Source organism: Zootoca vivipara, chromosome 15, assembly GCF_963506605.1.
Source record: "Zootoca vivipara chromosome 15, rZooViv1.1, whole genome shotgun sequence".
NCBI classification, from domain to species: Eukaryota; Metazoa; Chordata; class Lepidosauria; order Squamata; family Lacertidae; genus Zootoca; species Zootoca vivipara.
This window is the reverse complement of record NC_083290.1, coordinates 32,219,473-32,242,467: the sequence shown is the minus strand read 5'-3', so window position 1 is coordinate 32,242,467 and position 22,995 is coordinate 32,219,473. Positions and strand designations below refer to the sequence as shown.

General features: G+C 45.4%; 1 protein-coding gene across 1 annotated transcript in view; it reads left to right on the top strand.

Moving 5' to 3' along the window:
• The first annotated feature begins 2,050 nt into the window (after nt 1-2,050).
• Nucleotides 2,051-22,995, top strand: part of DCPS (decapping enzyme, scavenger) — a 62,450-nt gene continuing 41,505 nt past the window's right edge. The window contains exons 1-2 of the mRNA XM_035139045.2: nt 2,051-2,393; nt 8,551-8,719. Of these exons, the coding sequence (XP_034994936.1) occupies nt 2,220-2,393; nt 8,551-8,719 (343 nt within the window). The 5' untranslated portion in view covers nt 2,051-2,219. The remainder of the gene's footprint in view (nt 2,394-8,550; nt 8,720-22,995) is intronic.

Here is a 22,995-nt window from a genome sequence, read left to right as displayed (position 1 = left end):
GGATTTTCGGCGATTTTTTGCCGGTTTTTTAGATCGTCGCTGCGCCGCGCGCCGTGAGAGCGGGCGGCGGCAGCGGGCGGCGGGGGTCGTCGCGGGCCGGAACGGAAGGCCGATTGGGCCGCATCCGGCCCGGGGGCCGTAGTTTGGGGACCCTGCATTATACTGAATGCAGCTACAGGCTCTTCTGTACACATGTATAATTGTTTGTGCAAAGGAATACATCTTTCTTTATTGGTACAGATAAGCAACGGTGTACACGGACTGTAAACGTGTTGCATGTTACATGTAAATAATTATGAATGAACAGATCAGCTAATATGTCCACAGATTGCGCTTTGAGTGCATTGTGACTTGTGTGACTTGGAACTGATTTCAGTTTACAGTACTCTTCATTGGCACTTTTATTGAATTGCGTGCCACTCTACCTGCCTACTATTGGCAAACAGGATGTTCACCATGGAGATAGAGGGATAAAATCCTTCCCTCCTCCTCCCTGTACTAATTCATGGTCAATGGGATCCCTGGAGAGGACAGTTCTATATGATGCACTAGAAGTTCTGGCTGTGTGCAACTCTTAAAAAGCTGGCACGTAGTCTGCAATCCATAGTGTACTTACTATTTATTACTCGCTCTTCACTCTACGGTCCCAGGTGGGCTTACCATTTATTTATTTCAGGGTGGTGGTCCAGGTTGTGAAGAAAATTCAGACAACATATAAATGCGGTACCATTGAAATTCTAGGGAGTAAGTCCTGTTGGACACAACAAAACGTGCATATGGTTGTACTGCGTGTTGCATGAAATTAAGGATCCAGTCCTATACCAATTTATCTGCAAGCTGCTTTCTGAGTAGATATGCAGGGGTTGCAGTGTAGTTTGTCCTGATAAGAAAGCAAGACTCCTAGGGGGATGGAAACGATTTGGAAATTTAAGAAATAAATTCCAAAAGAAATTTGAAAATTATTGTTCTTAATCCAATGCCCAAGGGATATGGGTGGTAAGGAAGAATCTTGTACCACAGAATACAGCAGAGATGCTAAAGAAAGTGGAGAGACTTGCCACCTTGAAACCGGAACCTGGGGTCATCCAATGAAGCTGAATGTTAGAAGAGGTAGTTCTTCATGCACAATACATTATTTAAAGCGATAGAATTCGCTCCTACAAGACGCAGTGGTAACTTTAAACGGGGATTCAATAAATTATTGGAAAATAGGGGTAACTAGCTAGGATGACTATGTTCTTCCCCTACTTTAGTATGCCTCTAAATGCAAGTTGCTGGGAATCACAAGTGGTGCTCCTGCACAGATACTGCCTTCTGGTTTCCCATAGGCACCTGATGGGCTCATCTGATGAGAACAGGATGCTAGACTAGATCGACCAGGAATGTATGTACAGTCGTACCTTGGTTGACAAATAGCTTGCCAATCGGACATTTTGCCTCCCTGATGCTGCAAATCTGGAAGTGAGTGTTCCGATTTGCAACCCTTCTTTGGAACCCGAATGTCCGGCGCAGCTTCCGATTGGCTGCAGGAGCTTCCTGCAGCCAATCGGAACCGCGCCTTGGTTTCTGGAAGTTGAATGGACTTCTGGGATGGATTCCGAGGTACCACTGTATGGAGTTTGTGGCTTCTCGTTTGAATCTGCCTGCAAAATTTGGTCTTTCCTGGACAGAAGTGAGAGCTGCTTTTTGAAAACAGCTTAGAAAAACACGGAACCTAGCCTAATGGTGATTTGGATAGCAGCACTGCCTCTATCCCCCAAAAAAGATAGCGGTAAAAATCAACCTAACTCTTTAGTTTGCATGGATTAGTTTTGCTTTAATAATTTCAAATCACAAAGCGCCTGCTCACAAACCGATGAAACTCAAGGCTTCTGCATGCAAATAATCTGAACACACAATTAGATCCTGAGATTTTTGTTTATGTACCGCTGTTATTTCCTGCCCAGCTCAGAAGTTTTGAAAAGTGCCTAAAGTGGCCCTGAAGTTCTACGTGCATACCATTGGATTTCAGCTCCACCCTTTCCTGCATCTACATTAGGAATGTTACCGCACTCTAACGCATGCGTACAATGACTTGGTAAAGCCCCTTTCTCCACCACCCCTGGTAGTTGAGACCTCCCTGCCAGCAGAGGGAGTTGCCCGCCCTGACGCTCCATAGTCGAGCGAGCGCGGGAAGAGTTCGAGACCACAGCGCATGCGCGCCAACAGGTTTTAGAGAAATGGCGGAGTCCCCTAGCGCTAAGCGAAAGCGTGAGGCGAAAGATGGAGAGAACGGGACCACCGAGTCCCAAAGTGAAGGCCCCGGCGCTGGCACCTTCCCCTTGGCTGAGATCTCCGTGCGCAAAGTGCTTAGGGAGTCTGCGCGCGACAAGGCCATCTTTCTTCACGGACAGGTAGTAACGTTTGGTTCTGGAGCCGCTGAGGGCCAATCAAATTCAAGGGGCGGGGCTAGAAGTAACGGCACTATTTTACCCCACCTCTTTAGGAAGATCCCATTCTTTATCTCCAGGGGAAGCCGTGGGAAAGTGGACTGTGCCAAAAGGGGGGGAGGTTGAGAAATTTGACAATTTTATTTTCTAAGAGGATGCTGTGCTTATTTTTATTTTATTGCATTTATCATATCCTGCCCTTACTTCCAAAGGAGCCCCCGGGTGCCAAATTTATACCCTTGCATAAAGTAGGTGACTTTTTTGTGAGTAAACATAAAGTTGTTTTTTCTATGCATACAACCTTCCTGATCTCACAGAGATCTCCCTGCATGAAAATTATAATAGCGCCGGTGCGGATTATGAGATACTACAAACATTCACACACGCCAAGTATTTTTACAGTGTAGCCAGTGCGCTACAGTGAACTTGAAATGTGTGTATATGTTTGATCCTGTTTGGGGTATTTTGGTATTATTATTTATTTATTTATTTATTTATTTCTAGACCGCCTTTCATCTGAAGATCTCAGGACAGTTTACAATATAAAAACGCAAATATGCATACCGTAATAACAAACAAAAACAATATCCCCATACATACACAGTTTTAAAAGGCCATAGATTGTTTAAATAGCCAAAGGCCCAGGAGAAGAGTAATGCTTTTGCCTGGTGTGATTGTATAGTATTATATTTTTTCATAATAAACTGCCCTGGGGCATATTTGTACGGAGAGTGGTACCTTGAAATATAACTAAATGCATTCAGGATACGGTATAAAATGTAAACTGTCGGACATAGATAATGACATGTGCTGTCAACCTTTCAGGGCCCATAGGCACATTTGTAAAGAGGATAAATTGCCAGAGACACACATAGGCTAAACATTTGACATTTTAAATATTTTTTACTGTGGCAATACTGTCTTTTTAGGTTGTATGCCACCTTTTGATATTTCTTATACGAAAATAATAATGAAAATAATAAATAATAAATGCAGGAAGTATTTCAAAATAGAACCACACCAAAGTCCTAATCATCTAAAATGATAGCAATTGTAAGGTAGTGATCATCTTTACCTCCTGTGGATAAGGGTTGTGGAAAATCCCAGTACCCTGGTTGACCAGGCACCAATGAATGTTATCTTTGTGCTTACAAATGTGAAATGCTGATTCAGTTGTTAGGAGCTGCTACTTACAAATCTGATGCTAGCGCATAAGAACTCAAAGGTGTTTCAGAGGTATTCCACCCACCACCGCCACCCCTTGTTCCTTCATAAATAAAACTACTTTTCAATAAAACTTTACTTAGAGAAGCTATGGAGCTCTGAGACCCTGTGTACTTTGTTTAGTAGCACTAAGATAAGTGGCACTAGTATAATTGAACACCACTGGTTTTTATGTGGTCACGCAGCAACACCGATTATGGTTATTGCCATCATGGGTAATAAGTTATAATTGGAATTTGTAGAATTATAGCTGTGGTTATTATAATATTAACTCTTTTTTATGGTGGGTACTTATCTCTGTGATAATGAGTGGATAATGACAGAAGGGAATCCTCATCTGCTGTGGTCAGGGCAGAGATGCAACGTTATCTTCTTCACTCTCTAAATTTTTAACTGATTTCCAACCCATTTGCAAAGGCTAGGGAGCACACTTTATATAGGCCCCAGAATTTGGATGCAAAAATATTTTCTTTCTCATTTTTTACCATATTTATTATAAACATATTATAAACCACTTACATACAGTGGTACCTTTAGTTACGAACTTAATTCGTTCCGGAGGTCCGTTCTTAACTTGAAACTGTTCTTAACTAGAGGCATGCTTTTGCTAATGGGGCCTCTTGCTGCTGCACCACCGGCACACAATTTCTGTTCTCATCCTGGGGCAAAGTTCTCAACTCGAGGTAACTTTACCAGGTTAGCGGAGTTTGTAACCTGAAGTGTTTGTAACCTGAGGCGTTTGTAACTCGAGATACCACTGTATTTGCAATGAAGTAGATGTGGAATACTGTACATACTCTGTCTGCAACATCCAAAGAAAGGGGAACATCCTATTACAAGGATGCAAGAATAGCCTGGCCTACAAGGCTCTTTTTCCTAAACCTGCCTCATACCTGGCATAGTGGAGATTTGGATGCCAGCCGGGAGCCTTAAAGTACAAGGGAAAACAGGCTTTGGCTGTACTGCCCACCAGCCAGTGATCTGTAGAAGCACAGCCTGCTGGATTGAGTGCACATGGTGCATTGAAGTCTCAACTTCAGGCTCATTTTGACAGGTAGGCAGCCTGCCATAGAGACAAGAAGGTTTCCTACTCCTGTTCTATGGGCACCAGAAAGAGGTGGAAGAGGAACTGTGATCATCGTAATATTGGAGAGGATCAAAAGGTTCCCTAGGGCTATCCATTCGCTCACCAGCCTCCGTCCTCCCCAGATCCACCTGTTCTGTTTTTACCCTTAGCAGTTGCTGCGGAAGACAGAACAGATGTGCTACTATTTCAGAGCAAGTACTTCAGGATGGCTCATGCAAATAAGCCAGGCTTCACACAGAGGAAAGCCACCCACAAAGGTACTGGTCAGTCTGATCCTGATCTGGGTGTGCACTGCCTTTCAAGCATCTCTAAATCTCTGTGTGCACTGCCTTTCAAGCATCTTTCCCCAGTTGTGGCTGCTGTTGAAATTCAGGAACTGGATCGGGTTCGGCAGCCTTCTGGGTTTGGCAGCCAGGAATAAATGAGAGGTTTAGAGGGCAATCTTATTATACTGTGCAGTGCAGGAGGGGGGACTGTGTGTGGAAGGGGGTACAGGTTGCATTGTTCCACCTAACAAAAGCACTAGATACCTATCTTGAAGCTTAGATTATTTTTTTCTTATTAGCATATCTATTGCTTTTAGCCTGGAGATCAGTTTTTCATGTTTAGTGTTTAAAGTGGAATTGAATTGCAAACTAGCAGTTAACTGAAATGCTGTAAATAAGATGGATGGAGTTGTCACTTAGGAGGCCATAAAAATGGGAAATTTGCAAGTACTCTTTTAATTCACCGTTTACAGCTGTACAGTGTTCAGGAGGCAGGTTCTTCCGTGCAGGCGGGGGTATACAGTTGGGTTAGTTCTTTTATTGTCCTCTGTAAATCCTCTTCCCAGATAGCCAAGGCACATGATGAAGTGTCAGGAAATTGCACGGCATCTCTATAATTTCCAAGTAGCATGTAAATTCTAGATGAATGGCTTTTCGAAAGGACTTGAAAATGGATTAGACTCTCTAGGTCAAATTCAGGGTGGGGAGGAGGAGGGGAAACTTTTCAAGGTGTGGAGGATCAATAAACCAGAGTTAGAAGGCACCAGCAGCAGCAGATAATGTGTGTGCGTTGGAACAGCCAAGGTCAGATTTAATAGATGTAAGTGGGACCTGCAACAAAGTGTTGCAGTCTATCTGTGTCCCCACCAGGTTGCATCCCTGTATAGTATAGGAATTTGGAACCTTATGACACATGTCCATCCATCCTAATCAGCCCCCACCTCCTAGAAGCTCACTTTAAGCCGCTGGGAAAGGATGAGGAGCCTGTTGCTCTTCAAATGTTGTTGGGCGCTCAGCATCCCTGACGATGGGAATTGGAGTCCACAATAATGGGAAGGCAACACATCTACTGCCCCTAGTGTAGACAGTTCTAAAATAAATGGATCAATGGTCTGACTCTATAGAAGGCAGCTTCCTACAGTCCTGTGGATCCCAGGCATCTTCGTTGCACTTGTAGAGGGCTCTTGTAAAGATTGGGATGACCCATGTGATGGCCTGCTTCAGATTCTTAGTACGGTAAATTATGCTCCAGCTTGCTTGCTTCCCCCATTGCTCCCTCCCTTGGCTTCTGGATCCTGGTGTGTTTGGAAGCCGTGAATCATACTAATGGGAAGCTGTGGTGAAATGCAACTTCCTGGGTCTTGTTCCGCGAAGCTCATGCTTAATAAGCCATAATTTGATTGTACAAACTTGACTAATGTGTGTGAAATGTCATCAATCAGTTCCATTCATCCACTACCTTATTTTTCTTTCCATAAGGCACTTTTTTCCTCCTGAAAAGTAAGAGGAAATGTCTGTGCGTCTTATGGAGCAAATACATGGTCCCTGGAGCCGAATAGCCCAGGGGCTAAAGGCAGATTGTTGTTGTGTGTTTTTTGAGAAAGAGCTAAAGCAGGCATCCCCAAACTTTGGCCCTCCAGATGTTTTGGACTACAATTCCCATCTCCCCCGACCACTGGTCCTGTTAGCTAGGGATCATGGGAGTTGTAGGCCAAAACATCTGGAGGGCCACAGTTTGGGGATGCCTGAGCTAAAGGCTAACAAGAGGAAATGAGCTGAAAGGAACCTGCTCAGCAGCTGATTGCAAGAGATCAGGGAGGGAGATAAGAGAGCGAGCTCCCTTCCCGGCCCCTTGCCTAGGCCTCAAATGTTGTCTGCAGAGGGAGACATGTGACTGGCTGATTAGATTATCTGTCTGGAAACTGTAGAAATGGGTCCCTTTCCTTTCCTTTAGAAGAAGCTGCAGAACTGTGAGTTGAACCCCATAAAAACAGGATTTTTCCCCTTTGCAAGGAAACTCAGCAACTTTGAGCTGATCCTAAAAATGGAGCTTTCCCCCCTTTGCAAAAAAGATGCACAACTCTGAGCTGACCCCCCCCCCCAAAACGGTGCTTTTCCCATTTGCAAAAAAAGCTGCACAACTTTGAGCTGATCCAAAAGAAGCTTCCTCAAATATTTAATGGGGGGCAAAGGCACCTAGGCTTCCAGGAGTTGGCTGCTATGCCTAGGACAATTCAAGAAGGCAAAAAAATTTTTTCTTGTTTTCCTCCTCTAAAAACTAGGTGCGTCCTATGGAGCGAAAAATACGATATATCCCATTTTTCTCTCTCACACACACACCTCCTAATGTGAAGCAATGGCACTGTTTCTTTTCCATCCCCATTTGCTGCCTGGCAACAACCCACATTTAGGCTGCGTTTGTAGCCATCAGTCCCTCATGATAAAGTAGGGCCTTGCAGTATGGATGCAGGTTTACTCATAGAAAGTTGGTGGGACTAAGCATGCCCCTTTGTCCTGCAGTTCTGCTCAGCTGGATGTGCACAAACACCATTCTCTTCATGTCGACATCATCTTGTGACAGCAGAACTAGTTCTAAGGAAAGGTCCCGATTTCCTCTTGGCTCTTTCTAGTGATTCTGGATATGGCACACCCTGAACTAGATGTAGCGGCAGTCATCAGTTTTGATGGCTTTTAAGAAATGATGAGACTATTTCACAGAGAATGGGTTCATCAGTGGTTGTCATGATGCTTTAGAGCAGGCATCCCCAAACTTCGGCCCTCCAGATGTTTTGGACTACAATTCCCATCTTCCCTGACCACTGGTCCTGTTAGCTAGGCATCATGGGAGTTGCAGGCCAAAACATCTGGAGGGCTGCAGTTTGGGAGTGCCTGCTTTAGAGCCAGGGTGGTGTAGTTGATAAGAGTAGTTGGACTAGGACCAAGGAGGCCTTGGTTCCCCCCCCCCACTTAGCCATGGAACTCTCTGAGCTCCTTGGAGAAGGGTGACGCAGAAAATTAAATGACTAATAGCTGAATAGGACCTCCAGTGGCCAAAAGGCATCATCCTATTAATTACCACTTGCTGGGTTAAAACAGGGAATGACATTGGTGCCTTGAGCTTCCAAGTTCATCTGACCAGCAATGGTTGGAAACAGAGTGGTGTCCAATTCAGGTGTAAGTCAAAAAGTGGAGTAAGAATGGAAAGTGAAACTACTTTGGTAAGGATACTGACTTTCCCTTATTACTCCTTGGGCTCACTTCTTTGGCCACATAGAACAGGATCATACACTGTGTCTGCAGTGTTCAACAGTAGTTCTCCAGAATTTCAAACAAGCGTCTTTCCCAGCCCTACCTAGAGATACTGGGGATTGAACCCGGGACCTTCTGTGTGAAAAACAAATGCACTATCACTGAGCTACGGCCCTTCCCTTCATTGACTGTACTGCCTGGGCTGATGGGAGTTGGAATTCCAACAACACCTGGATGGCCTCAGGTTCCTTGGTTCAAGCCAGTAAGGCAACTCTTATTGTTCTTATTTCTCTAGGTGAACAGCGCTTCTGGTGACGGGACAGATGCTGTGGTGATTCTGGAGAAGACACCCTTCCAGGAGGAGAACATAGCTGAACTCCTGAAGAAACACACCAAGCTCCAGCTCCAGATGTCCAATGACATCTACAGCACTTACCACCTTTACCTGCCTCCTGAGCTGAACGGTAAGTGACTGGCTAGGGAGGCTTGCCTCCCTGACATCCATCAGTTTATGCAGGCTGATTGCAGTGAGGTTCCTCCAGGTCTTAACAAAAAAATACCATTTAAGGTGCCCTCCCTGCTATCAATGGGTTATCTGGGATAGGTTATGTCCTGCTTCCGTTATGCTGAATTTAGCCAACGGTTTTCTTACCCTGAAAGTTGGAATTCTTCTCTAGGGCTGGCCCCAGGTTTGAGAGTACACTTGGCAAGCTGTCCTCAATCCTACCCACATACCCCCAAAAACCTTGGTGTACTGTATAGTGGGCAGCTACAAGCCAGCACTTAAAATTTTGCACAATGCTTCAGGATCCAACATAAGCACCAATCAAAAGCCTTATGGGGAAATATAAAAGGGCAGCTCACAGACTTAGTTACATAATGCAGTGGTTCCAAGACAGTACTGGGACCCTGGCAGGTGTATAAAGGTGCCTGCTGTTTCTGCAGTGAAATACAGGAACAGTTCATGTTCTCATATATTCTGGTAGAAGCCAATATATTTTAGCATGTAGTGTAGAGGGCAAGTGTGAGCTGGTTATTCCCTGGTTCAGATTTGCCCTCATGGCATAGTTCTGTTAGAACTGTGTCACTTCAGAATGCAAGTGCAGGATCACCTTTTGATTTAAACCCATATGAAAAAAACGGAATGTCAAGAGGAAGGACTAGGCTAGGAACTTGATATGCTAGTTTTCAATAGGCATGGATCCTCCCCACCTTCATGGAGGAAGCCTTTAGATATGTACCCTTTCCCTGCCTGTGTCTTGAACTGATATATTCCTAGCAGGGGGTCACATTGCATGCTTTCCCCAAGGATTTAAATCATTTATTGGACATAAGACTCATCCAGAACGCTGCCTCCTATGCTTGAGAGAAGCATGTAGGAAAACATCAAGGCAGTCACCAATGAGACACAGGTGTTCAATCATGAGATATATCTGCTGTTAACATACTGTATTGGATTGGGGGATGTTCCCTAACTCTGCAGTTTTAGCAATTCTGACATGACTCATTTGGGGAAAAGCACTTGCTTTAGTTTAGCATCCCATATAATTCTGTTTGTTATCAATCCTTAGTCCAGGCAAGAATCAGAATTTAAACCTTGGCTTGACATTGGTAAAGTTCTCAACTGCTATTCTACTAGGTGTTAGTGGTATTATTACAACAGGCACATCTTTTTGTGCTGTTCAGAAGACCTCTGTGCAGACCAATGGAATAGACAGGCATCCTGTTTGCAACTGTGAGCGCTTTTCTCCCTTTCAGTGACTTCTAACAATATGCTGCAATTTCCACAAGGTGGCATCCTTGGACAAGAATCCAAGAACCATTCTAAGCCGCAACTGTTACTGAATGGCAGGAAGAATGACCTGTTGCTGGTTCAGTCCTCTCTCCCCCCCCCCCCCGGGTTATTTGATTTCTGTAACATTAATTTATTCATTTTCTATATTGATATGCCACCCAAATACACAAGATCTCTGGGCAGCTTACAATAAAATACAATGGTACCTTGGTTCTTGAACGGCTTGGCTCTCGAACAAATCGTCTCCCGAACGCTGCAAACCCGGAAGTAAGTGTTCCAGTTTGCAAACGCTTTTTGGAAGCCGATGCAGCTTCCGCTTGACTGCAGGAAGCTCCTGCAGCCAATTGGAAGTCACGCCTTGGTTTTCGAATGGTTTCGGGAATCGAACGGACTCTCAGAACAGATACAGTTCGAGAACCAAGGTACCACTGTACAGTACAAACAATTAACATACTGAATAAAAACCACAAAATCTGAATACATGAGCAGCTTGAGGGTAAAGCAACGGTGCAACTGTCCAGAAGGCCTGCAGGTGCATGCTAGTCAACTAAGTCGGCATTTCCAAGGATACTCCCTTGGATCAAGCCCCATTAACCTCTCTGAGATCCATTTCAGGACAGACAGGCATGCTCTGGATTTAATCTGAAAAGGGCAAGGTGTCCAGGGTATATAATACCAACTGTTGTTTTGTGGATTTATTGTGCCCTGTGATATTAAGGAGTCTACACACAGAAGTCAAAAAGTATCTTCCACAGGTAAAACTGCTTTGCTCCATGTCCACGAGATCTGAAACAATGGAATTCAGCCTGGCGGCAAAAATAGAGACAAACTGATTTCTGATCTTGATTTGGAGATGAAATGGGCCTGTATGATGATACCTCCCCTGGGTCTTAACCAGGTTTTAAGGTGACCACTGTTTTAGATTTGAGTCAAGCTGGTGTCCAGGTTTATGTTAAGTATGACAGGACAGTGCTACAAAAAAGGTCTTTCCCTTGGTGATACTGCAGTTACAGAATACGGTGGGGTCAGGGGACTGGATTCAGCTGGTGGGCCAGATCCCGCAGTTCTCCACCCTCTGCTGGTCAACTTTGATGGAGGGGGAAGGGCTGATTGGTGGTGGGAATGTCCACTCTGAGTGGCTTGCTCCATTAGCATGAAATGGTCTGCATTGACAGTTGGATACAGAGCTAGAAGTTTGAAAGCGGAGTGTTATTTGCAATTCTAGTCCAGTGCAGGGTAAGTCTATTGAAATGAATGGCTTTGACCAACTTAGGTTTATTAAATTCCATGGGTCTACTCTGCGTGGAACTTAGTTGAATACTACCCAAGGTGGCTTCAACATCCAGCTTAAAGCAGAGCATCAACCATGGGATGCCGCTAAATTGACTCAGGCTCAAATCCACATTCAGCTATAAAGCTTAATGGGTAACCCTGGAGCAAACCTGTCTTTTAGCTCAACTTACCTCATAAGGTTGGTGAGAGACTAAAAAGGGAGACAAACTATGTCCTTTGCCCAGAGCTCCTTGCAGGAAAAGCAGGTTATTATACACACATACACATACTGAAGCGATACTAGGAACATAAATCCACCACTGGAGGAATAGGGTAGATGGTAGTATTTCTGAATACTTAGCCTGGTTTGGGAAGCAAAACTGAACCAGTTCAAGTATGCCGTACTGATTATGGAACCTTGTCTAGGCCTGAACCAGGAGAAGAACAGAACTTTGTTGGTGCTGAGCCAACCAGAACAACAACAACAAAAAGTACGATGCAATGGTTTGGCTTCTTAGTTGGCTTCTTACAATGCAATGGTTTGGCTTTGGTCGGTCGGTAGGCCGAAAGTGAAAAGTGTGCCTGTCCAAGCTGCCAAGCCCACAGGACATTTGAAGCAGAACACTTTTCTCCTTTTGATGGCATTGAAGAGTTGCAAGTTCTAGCAGCCTTCTGCCTCTCCCACCTTCCTGCTTGTTCGCCAGCATCCCTCAGAGGCATGTGTGAAACACTTACTTTATTATCTAGTTAATGCTCCTTTTAAGGTGTGTCTCCTCTGAGCTTACATAACCTAACGGGTATAATGAAGCCATTATGAGGCTATAAAGCACGGCTTTAATTTTTAATAGCTTTTGCGGGTGTGTTGTTGTTTTTCGGTTGCCTGTGATGCACCCTTGGTACTGTTGCTGTCGCTAGACCAAACTTAACTGTGCGAGCTGGAAGAGAGCCATTATGCTCTCTGCCTCTGTTTTAAAAGGGGATACCATTTCTTCTTCTCCTAGGTTAGAACTGATGTCTACCTCTTTTTTGTGTATGTGACAGAGCTAGTAAGATCCTGTGAGTGCAAGTCAAGACTTGGGTTCAAGGCCCTCATGAAAAACAAAAGAGCCTTCTGGATCAGGCCAACACTAGTCCAGCATCCTGTTCTCACAGTGGCTAGCCACCTGCCTATGGGAAGGCTACAAGCAGGATCTGAGTGCTGCAGGACTCGCCCCAGCAAAAGCATTGTCTTCTATTAAATTTGTCTAATCCTCTTTTAAAGCCATCCAAGTTGGTGGCCATCACTGCCTCTTGTAGGAGCCTCCTCTCCCCACGATTTAGAATTCTGCTCCCAAGTTGGAGACCTGGCTTCAAAGCTTTTCTCTGCCATGCATAGCCTTGGATAGGGCAGCTGGTGCCTCCCAGAAATGGTGGCTCTTGTGGAATTTTGGATATAATGGAGATGTAAAATATTTGGATTATTATAAAAGATGCAGGAGGAAATGATTAATAATAGGACCCACAGAGGGGAGGAGGAAAGTCCAGGAAATTCTTTGGAATCTTGTTTTTATGTTGTATGTTAGATAAAATTCTAATTTGAAAAACCAGTGTGTGTGTGTGTGTGTGTGTGTGTGTGTGTGTAAATTTAAATAGTGGCTCTTGAAGCTCCTCACTTACATTGTGTTCCCATGCACACATACACACACAGTGGATTGTCCTAACTTCTGTTTGCTGTGGTTCCACAGTTCCGGGGAGCGTTTCCCTATTGGAATCAGATGGACAAGTCTTTTTGGGTGGCTGTTTCTCACCTGAATGATGATGATGATCACTTCTGCCCTTCCCCAGAAAGTGCCAAGGCAGATTATAGCAAGACACAGAATTAAAACAAATTACATCTTAAAGCAAATTGCAATCCCAGTTAGGGTGGGTCCTAAAATATATGTGCTGTTTCTTAGGTGTTCAAAGCCAGGGAAAGAAGAAGGGAAAGAAGTGCATCTTCAGCTTAGTCAAAAGTGGTGCAGTGAAAGTGCCAGATACACCTCTGTGGGGAGGAAATCCCACAGCTTAGGCCCTGCCAGTCAGGTAAGAAAGACCCACATAATGGGCTCCAGTGACATGACTGTACTATTCACTCTCAACCCCCCCCCCCCCCCAGTGCTGTGGAAGTGCGCCACATGAAAGCAATCCTGGCAGCTTGCTTTCAAGTTAGGAAGCCCTCATCCATTATTCTAGGGCAAGTAAAGCTATTTTATGATTAAGTGGCTTGTCAGGCTGCTGAAGCTATCCTGTAACTCTCAAATAAATATGAGCCGCTGAGCTGGTGCAGTTGCTGTATGTATGCAGTGGGAGGAAGGGGAGTTTTATCTCCAAGGCTGCTCTCCAGCGCTTCCATTTATCCAAATATTTGATTATCCGAACGTTTCAGCTTTCTCCCAGGCTGTTTTTAAACAGATGAGGTTGTTTTGCATACAAAGTCTTGCCTGCATATATTATTGCCTGCACAGCAGTGGAGCAGGGGCTAGACAGCCACCCACCGCATTGCCAGCGTCTGATCAGCAAGCTGTACGGTAGTTTGTGAATTAGTTGCTCCCTGCCATTTGTCTGCAGCTGCCCTTGGTTTCTGACTCCAAAGCTGTTGCTGTGACACAGCTCCAGAACCTGGGAAGCCTCTTTTTCCTTTTTCCTTTTCTTAATAGAATATGGATGACTTATGGGACGGCTTGTAATCTCTTTTGGCTTTTGACGTTAAAAACCTCTCATTAAAATTTCAGGGAGGAAAGTGTGCAGGCAGAGTAAATCATGAACTCAGCCAGGGTAAGGCTCTGCCCAGCCTCCAGTCATTTTTAACAGTTTGGGGATCATTCCAGAGTTTTAATTCCTTTAGCCCCCCCCCCAAAAGGGGGGAGAGTTGTCAGGAAAGCAAAGGGTCCTTGAGGTGCCAGCTGCTCAGCTCCCTGTAGAGCCTGTAAACCTAGATTTCCTCTTGCCTTGAATCCTGCAGCTCACTCTTGATTTCCCCAGGATTTATTACAGGTTGCTTTTGGCTTCAGAAATCGATGGCATTTAATCACTTGCCTGTGCAGGATGGGAGAGTAAAGGTGGGAGAGAGAGAGACTTCTTAAAGCTCATCTGAGCTTGCACACAGCTGATCCAGAATTTATAGCTCCTCAACCTTTTTGTTTTGTTTAATGATATGGTTTGAAATAAGAGTGGAACTCCAGGCTTGTGAATTGGCCGAAAATGTCTAGGCAGGAAAAGTTTGCAAAATGGGTTTGAGGTTATGCTTTGTGGTCTAATGGGTGCCATACTACAAAACCAATAATCTTTTAGTTCTCTAACTATGGTCCATGGACTGCTTGTGGTCTGCTAGGTCCCTTGAGGTTGTGTCTGTAGGTACGATAGGTTGTGGAACCGCCACGAATAGCTGTGCTTGGCTTATGTTTCTTTCTGATGGTGATGGAGATGGACTTCACAGAACTTTGCTTATGAAAACAGGCATACCCATTGCTTAGAAAGACAGGGCTACAGTTTTTGAAATGTGAGTGCTTTGATTTCTAGTGGGGGCGGGGGGAGTTAATTGAGTGGTTTGCTGAAATCCACAGCAATTTAAGTGGTCCATGGGGGGGGGAGTTAAAGAACTGTTGCCCCTATCTATCTACTTCTCTCTGCACTCCGACACTCTTGGCACCGATGGCTAGAGGGAAACGCAGATTAATGCCTCATGATCCACTATTTAGTACAGAAATCTTCTGAAACACACATGTGCTGACGATCTTGTCTCTTTGAGTTATTTGAAAGTTGCTATTTCGCTTATGGGCTTATGCAAAAGCAGCTTCCGGACTTAGTAGGTGTGTTACTTTTTTGCCTCTCTTTTGAAATCAAAATGAAGTAAGCCTTTGTAAACATTTCTGCTGGGGATTTGCTTTAACAAAGTCTTGGCAAATCTAAGTGCCTGCTGTTAAATCAATTATCTGAAGGAGATAAATTTATGGCAACAGGGAGGTGAAGTGTGTGTGGTGGGGTCACTCGCTTGGTTTCTCACCTCTAGTAACTGACTCAGACGTTATCTGAATAGCAAGCCTGTCTTTTTGTTTAAGCCAATTGTTATCAGTTCGTCCTGTGATTAGGTCTTGTTACTCCAAGCTGATCAGCACAAGCTAATCTTGATTAGTCCTCGAGAGGCAGCAAGGCTTCACCGCAAAGGGATATTTTCCATAAGAGAATCCCATTTAGCATTTGCATCAGCCATATGCCTAAAATATCTCATGAAAAGCTCATTTCCATGAGACAGATGGTAGATTACACCGAACTGACGTATGTGAAAGGTGCAGCAGCGGCAATGTTTGGTGCCCTTGGCCTTGAACCGGGATCCATAGACCCACTTCATACTCCTTACTTAACCAGGTCTGATAAGAGAAATGTAAGCCCTTAAAGCCAAGATCCTAACATAGACGGCTGATTCCCAAGTCCCCCACTCCTCCATGGACCACTTGAAAATAGGTCAGGGTCCTGGCAGATCATTTACTGATTTTTCTGCCTGTTCTCGTGATTTTAATGCATTGTACCAGATGCTGTATGATTTTTAATTGTATCTTTATTGCTTCTTTTATTACAATTGGCATTCCACAGAATTCAAATTGTAATAGAACAGATAAAAATTAATATGAATATCTAATGTGGACATGCCGCAGGCATCTGAATGAAGCTTGTGGACCACTAGTGATCTGTGGACCATAGCCTGGGAACCCGAAAACTCTCCAGGGCTTGGGAACCTGGTCATCCCAGGGAGCCAGTCAAGTCCCTCTGTCTGATTATAAAATTCCAAATTTTGCTACACTCTTCCCATGCAATCCTGTGCATGTTTACTGAGAAGTAAATCCCTGATTCCCAGATACGTGTGCGGAGGATTGCTTCCTTAGTCTGGGCAACTCATCAGTAAGGAAAGCCACTAGAGTGTCTGTCTGTTTGCACTTCTGATTTGGTTGCCTGGTGGCTGTTTGCTCTGTCTGCTCCAGGTATTTCGCCTCTTCCCAAAGAGCGGGAGGCTAGACTTCACTGGCACTTGGACTTGGTCACATGACATAGAGGAAAACCTCTCTCTTCCATGTCATCTCTCTTGGCATTGACTTCAGGTATGAATTACTGCAGGCCTGTTCCATCACTTGATGACTTTAGCATTGTGTAAACTTGCAGGCGTGAAACAAGTCCAACTAAATAGGCTGAGTTTTTGCATTGTTCCCTCACTTTTCAGCAAAGGCCATTCACACATTTGCCCACAAGTGGTTGTATATACCGTGTTTCTCCTAAAATAAGACGTGCCTCTAAAATAAGCCATGGCACGATCTTTGAAAGGCCAAAAAATGTAAGACATCCCCCCAAAATAAGACGTGTTGGGGGAGCCAGCGGGACGACCCAGAGGGAGCCGGCAAACGCAGCAGCGCGCGCCGTGCCGAGCCCCAGCCCAGCGGGAGCCCCAGCCCAGCGACGCGCGGAGCTCCGACTGAACGGGCCCCAGGACCCGGCAGCGGGCGGCGCGCGAAGCCGCGGGACCCGGCAGGAGCCGGCAACAGCTCCAGCCGCGCCGCGCTGCACTGCGTGAAGCCCAGGGACCCAGCAGCGGGTCCTGGGGCTTCACGTGGCGCGGCTGAGGCTGCTGCTGCTGCTGGCTCCTGCCGGGTCCTGCGGCTTCGCGCGCCGCCCGCTGCCAGGTCCCTGGGCTTCACGCGGTGCGGCACGGCTGGGGCTGCTGCCGGGTCCTGCGGCTTCGCGCGCCGCCCGCTGCTGGGGCCCTGGGCTTCATGCGGTGCGGTGCGGCGCAGCGCGCGAAGCCGCAGGACTCGGCAGGAGCCGGCAGCAGCCCCAGCCGCGCCGCGTGAAGCCCAGGGACCCGGCAGCGGGCGGCGCACGAAGCCGTAGGAGCCAGCAGCAGCAGCAGCCTCAGCCGCGCCGCACGAAGCCCCAGGACCCGGCAGCGGGCTCAACGGGCGGCGGGTGAAGCCGCAGGACCCGGCAGGAGCCGGCAGCAGCCTCAGCCGCGCCGCGCTGCGTGAAGCCCCAGGACCCAGCAGCGGGCGGCGCGCAAAGCTGCAGGACACGGCAGGAGCCGGCAGCAGCCACAGCCGTGCCGCGTGAAGCCCTGGGACCCAGCAGCAGGCTCAGTGGGCGGCGCAAGAAAGCCCTGTACCATACTTAACAATAAGACATCCCCCGAAAATAAGCCGCGGTGTATTTTTTTAGAGGAAAAATAAATGTAAGACGTGTCTTATTTTAGGAGAAACACCGTACATGCCTGATTTGATCTCTATTGATGGGAACAGTGGAAGATCATTGACCAACCTAACTCAATATTGTCAGCGCTTCTGCAGGTTTTCAGGTTGGAATTTTCTCCAGCTCTAGCTGGGGATGCCTAGGATTGAACCTGAGACCTTTGCGTATGCAAAGCATTTGCTGTGCCACTTAACTACCTCCTGCTCCAGCAGAAACTCCTCTTAAAAGCACAAAAAACCTGGTTTGCGTGCCTGTTGGTGTGTACACCTTGCCTCCGAATGGCTTCTGATTTGGCTCAATTTCCCAAAGCTATGTTCAGAAAATATGGCAGTTGGCACCTGAACTGATTGGTAGTTCTGGAAACTGGACATTATTCATGAGCTGGGAAAGCAGTGACTTGCACTGGTGTAAAGGAAGCAAGTAAACCCGGAGCTGCTTCAGACAAAATCCCATCTCCTGCCACCACCCCCCACACTTAGTACGGGTCTGTGAAAATAACACCCTAAATGGAGAAGACCATAGGGATGCAAGAGAGGCCCACGGTTCCCCCCTTCTTTTCCATCTGCTGGCCTTACACATCAAAGCATAGATTAGTGCCAGGATTAGCACCCATATTTCATCTTGAATTTAGGACTTAACATGATGTCAAATGGGGATTCCTCTTGCATGGATTAAGCTAGAATTGCCAGGTCTAGAACTGGGAGCCTTCCTTTGTGTGTGTGGTGTGAGCTATCAGAGCTGCAGGTTTTGGGGCTGTTGTTAGGCCAGCAAAGTGTTCGCAGACTAGAGACATGCCCTGCCCTCCCAGGCAGGCCATTGGGCTTTTCTAGACTCGGAGGGTGATAAAGGACAGATAGCACACAACCATGCTATGGAAGTTGCTCCCACAAGAGGTAGTGATGGCCCTCAATTTGTGTGGCCTCAGCAGAGGATTAGACAAATTCGTGGGGGATGAGGCTTCCAATGGCTACTAGTCACAGTGGCCATGTTTTTCCTCCGCTGTCAGAGGTGCTATGCCTCTGAATACTGGTTTCTGGGAGAGTGCTGTTACACTCAGGTCCCACTTGCTGCATGGTTCCCATAGATCATGGTGAGAAGAGAATGCTGGACTAGATAGACAAGTAAGGGCACTTCTTTTGTTCTCTTTGGGCTTTCCTGGGCAACAGCCGCCTTCCTGACTCAGTGGTGTGTTTTTGCATGTTCCTTGACTTTGACTCCCAGCTACGTTCCTGAACTCTGACATTGTGCTCCCATTGTGCTTTACACAAAGGTGGAAATACCGGTAATAGATCAGTGAAAGAGCCTCTTTAATGCAACATGCTGGAGTGGATCAGGTGTTGCTTCCTGGCCTGTATAAAAGCTTCCAGGTCAAGCAAGTAGAGGTACTCTTCTCTTCTTGCTTTCTAAAGTTTGCCTCCACTTGACTTCTGTCCTCTTCTGTCCTTTCCTGCATCCTGACAGGGGCCGTCTCTTAGCTGTGCTCCAGCCATCAACTGCTGAAGTAATCCAGCGGAAGGCACCACTATTTAACATTTAAAAGCTTGTGCTCTTGTAATTATTACTTTTAATCAGGCATTGATTTTTGAACAGGGTCAGTGTGGCTCAACCACTGCAAATCCATGTATATGGATCTGTCAACGCAAACTTCCGATATTCTCTCAACCCATTTAGAAAATTGGTATGAATTGATTCCTCCCCTCCCGAAACCAATGCCCGGGAGCAGTTACTACCCTAAATGGACGCAGTTGAGCACCCCTCGACCAATTTCCAATTTGATGGGGCACATTGGAAAGCTTGAAATGCTGGCTGAACCCAAGCTCAAGGCTGTAGCTTTGCTTTCCTGAGTTAAGAAGCAGGCAAACTTGGCGGTCAATAGCAGAATGATATATTTCTAAAAAGCAACAGCTCAGCACTCCCATCATCCATCAGTAAACGTCAGATCCATTAAGCAACGTGGTTCTTAATAATATTTAAGTTGCACAAGTCCATTTGTTTCACTTAACATCTGGTTTCTGTTAGGCCAGCTTCCAGAGTCTGTCACACTTCCCTGTTATGACAGCATGTGTTTTGTGAACAGTAGATGCAATTTCCAGCAAGAGGCAATCTAATCCAGTTTAGCCGTAGAAAGGTACAGTGTGTCCAGGAGAAACACTGGGTGGTTAATGCTCTGTAAAAGCCAGGCACTGGCGTATGTTAGAACCCCATTACGGCAGGCTTATGTAAGCAGCAGTGTGCAGCTGCGTGCAATTTTGATGTACCGTGCTGCAGTTAAAGGATATTGGATTGTGGGGAGAAGTCTAAATCTTCCTAGGCGGGACCTAAGAGAAAGACTCCAGCTTTTCAGAACGGTCTGCACAATGCCTACACCTAATACAGAAGGGGGGAAATAGGGGGGGGGGGAGGCCCCAGGGTACAGATTTGAACATGTAGACATTAGTAATTGGGACAGTAACCCACAGCTACGGGCCCTAAGAGAATTAACAGCATGATCCAAGAAATAAATTAAGTAATTAAAGGTTGCTGTGTTGCTCCTGCTGCTATGAAGAACATAAGAAGAGCCTCCTGGATCAGACCAGTTGCCCATTGACCCCAGCATCTTGTTCTCACAGTGACCAACCAGATGCCTGTGGTTAACCAAGCAGGACCCAAGCAGAAGAGCACTCTCCCCGCCTGTGGCTTCCAGCAACTGCCTCCAATTGCAAAAGCAGAGCACAGCATCCTTGCTAGTAGCCATTGATAGCCTTATCCCCTGCGAATTTGTCTAAATTGTTTGTTTATGGATGACTTCAATTTAATGTATAATACGAACTTATTTTTTAAAAAAGGTATGTATATAAAAACTGTTAATAACAATTGCATATATAAAAACACTTCTTAAAAATAGATAGATAGATAGATAGATCTAGCTAGATCTCAACACTGTTTAAAACAGCTCCAGCACATGTATAAAATCAATTCAAATCCAATGCAGATACCAACTGGGATCATGATCTCCTTTTAGAAGTACAATGGTACCTTGGTTCTCAAACCTAATTCATTCTGGGAGTCCATTCAACACCTGAAACCGTTCAAAAACCAAGGCGTGGCTTCCGATTGGTTGCAGGAGCTTCCTGCACTCAAGCAGAAGCTGCGTCAGACGTTTGGCTTCCAAAAAACGTTCGCAAACCGGAACACTTACTTCAGGGTTTGCGGCGTTCGGGAGCCGATTTCTTCAGAAGCCAAGCCGTTTGAGAACCAAGGCACCACTGTACTTGAGAACCCATCTCCAGGGGAGGCTGTCTGCTGCATCGCTACATGATTTGCACCTTCTGGCCTTGCTGTGCTCTGGTCATATGGAGCAAGTAATTCTTCTGCATCTCAGTATGAAGTAAGACAGGATCATTTAGTCATTCTGAATGCAATGATGCAGCAAAACAACCTGCTCTTTGGGGAGGTTCCCTGTTGTGCTTCTGCACGATTTGGTGCACATGGCTTCCCTTCTTCCAAAGTGGAGGCATGCCCAGAACCCTGATGCATGCCAAAACAGAGTGGACTGGTCTCCCCCTGGGCTCCAGCAGTTCTCTGTGCCCTTTTTGCACAGTCTAAGTAAGACTAGAGAAGCGTCACTCCAGTCTTATTTGAGAAAATGAGTGTGCCTCAGCAGAAGAGTGAGAAGCTCTGCTTGCATTAGGGAGAGAAGAACCATAGTTGTGGTCTTGGAAATTTTGGCAGAATTTGAGAATTTTCTTTCCGTTTTCCAAGGCAGTGCTTGTGGCTGCACATTATGAGTGCTAAGACTCAACAGCTGTTGCCAGCTGGAAGGATCAGGCAGGCAGTGAGACAAACCTTTTGGAAATCCAGACATTGTCCTTGGCTGGGCAGAGGGAGGAACAGCAACATCAGCTCATGAGTCATTCTCCTTCAACAAATGCCTAGTCCCTCCCCAAAGCTTTCTTACTTCTCAGGGCCATTGCTCTGCTTGTCCACCAACCTTTGCTGTGCTTTCCCAAAGTGCTGCCTCCCACTGCCATTGCCAAAAGCATCAAATTACCTAGCATAATTCAGAGCCTGTAGCTAGAATTAAGTTAAAAACAAGGAGATTCATCATTTTTATAATTTTGTGGCATGATGATTTGGAGGTTAAGGATCCTTGACCATTTTGTTCAATCCACATTTTTAAACAAACTGACTTTATTTGCACTTCCTGGATGAACATGCAGATCAGCTGGGAGCGGGGCAGGGGAGGGAGAGAGAGAAAGTAGGGTCCTCATCCTTTCATTCTTTTCCTTGAATAATTTCTTCTTCTTTGTTAAATATTTTATTATTATTTTCCACAATTTAATTCCACATTAACACCAATAAAAAAAGGAACATTTTTACCCCCCATTCCCCATGTGTTGCAATATCTTTTCAAAACCTTTTTTTCTTCGGACCTCCTTCCATCCCTTCTTCGGGTTCTTTATACAGTGGTGCCTCACAAGATGAATTTAATTCGTTCCACGAGTCAATTCGTTTTGCGAAAAATTCGTCTTGCGAATCGCAGTTTCCCATAGGAATGCATTGAAAGTTCTTTTTTTGCCCATAGGAACGCATTAATTAAATTCCAATGAATTCCTATGGGAAACCACGATTCGCAAGACAAATTTTTCGCAAAACGAATTCGTCTTGCAAGTCACCATCAGATCGCAAGATGCATTCGTCTTGCAACAAATACATCTTGCAGGGCATTCGTCTTGCGAGGTACCACTCTCTTACATTTCCATATCTATTTACCCAATTTTCTAATAATTACACATAGTTAATCAAACCTTACTAACACTTCAAATCATTTACCATTATTTAACACAGTTATCATTTAAGCATCTAGAATAGTTTCTAACCCAGCTGGTCATTAGAGGAACTTGTAAATAAAAATTGGTACCTGGGTATGCATATTTCCCAATCTGTTTTCCTTTTCTGTAGTGTAGTTTGGAGTATAGGCCTGAGGGCAGGGACTGTCTTGCTTTCATTGATCTTTAAACTGCTCTGAAAGCTTCTTTTGGCTGAAGAGTGGGATAAAAATTCTTTAAATAAATGAATAACCCCAAAGAGATGCAGCTTAAGCAATTAAATATCGAACTTCCGTCTTTTCTTCCCTTTGTGTGTGTTTGGACATGTGGAATCACAGCATACACACCACCTTGTTCATATGAGTTCCCCTATCATCTGAAATTAGAATGACTTTGTAGTTGTTCTGTTCCCTAGTAGGGGCTTGTTTACACTGCCCAAATAGGATCTGCTTAAAAGCCGAAGCTACCACTCTGGTCCTAAATATGTCCAATTCACTTATTTTTGACACGAGCCCATGCAAACAGGTGTACTGTTGCAGCTTAAAATATTGATCTTGGTTTACATTCTCATCAACATGAGGTTTACATGATACCTATTTCAGCAGTCAAATCAAGAGGT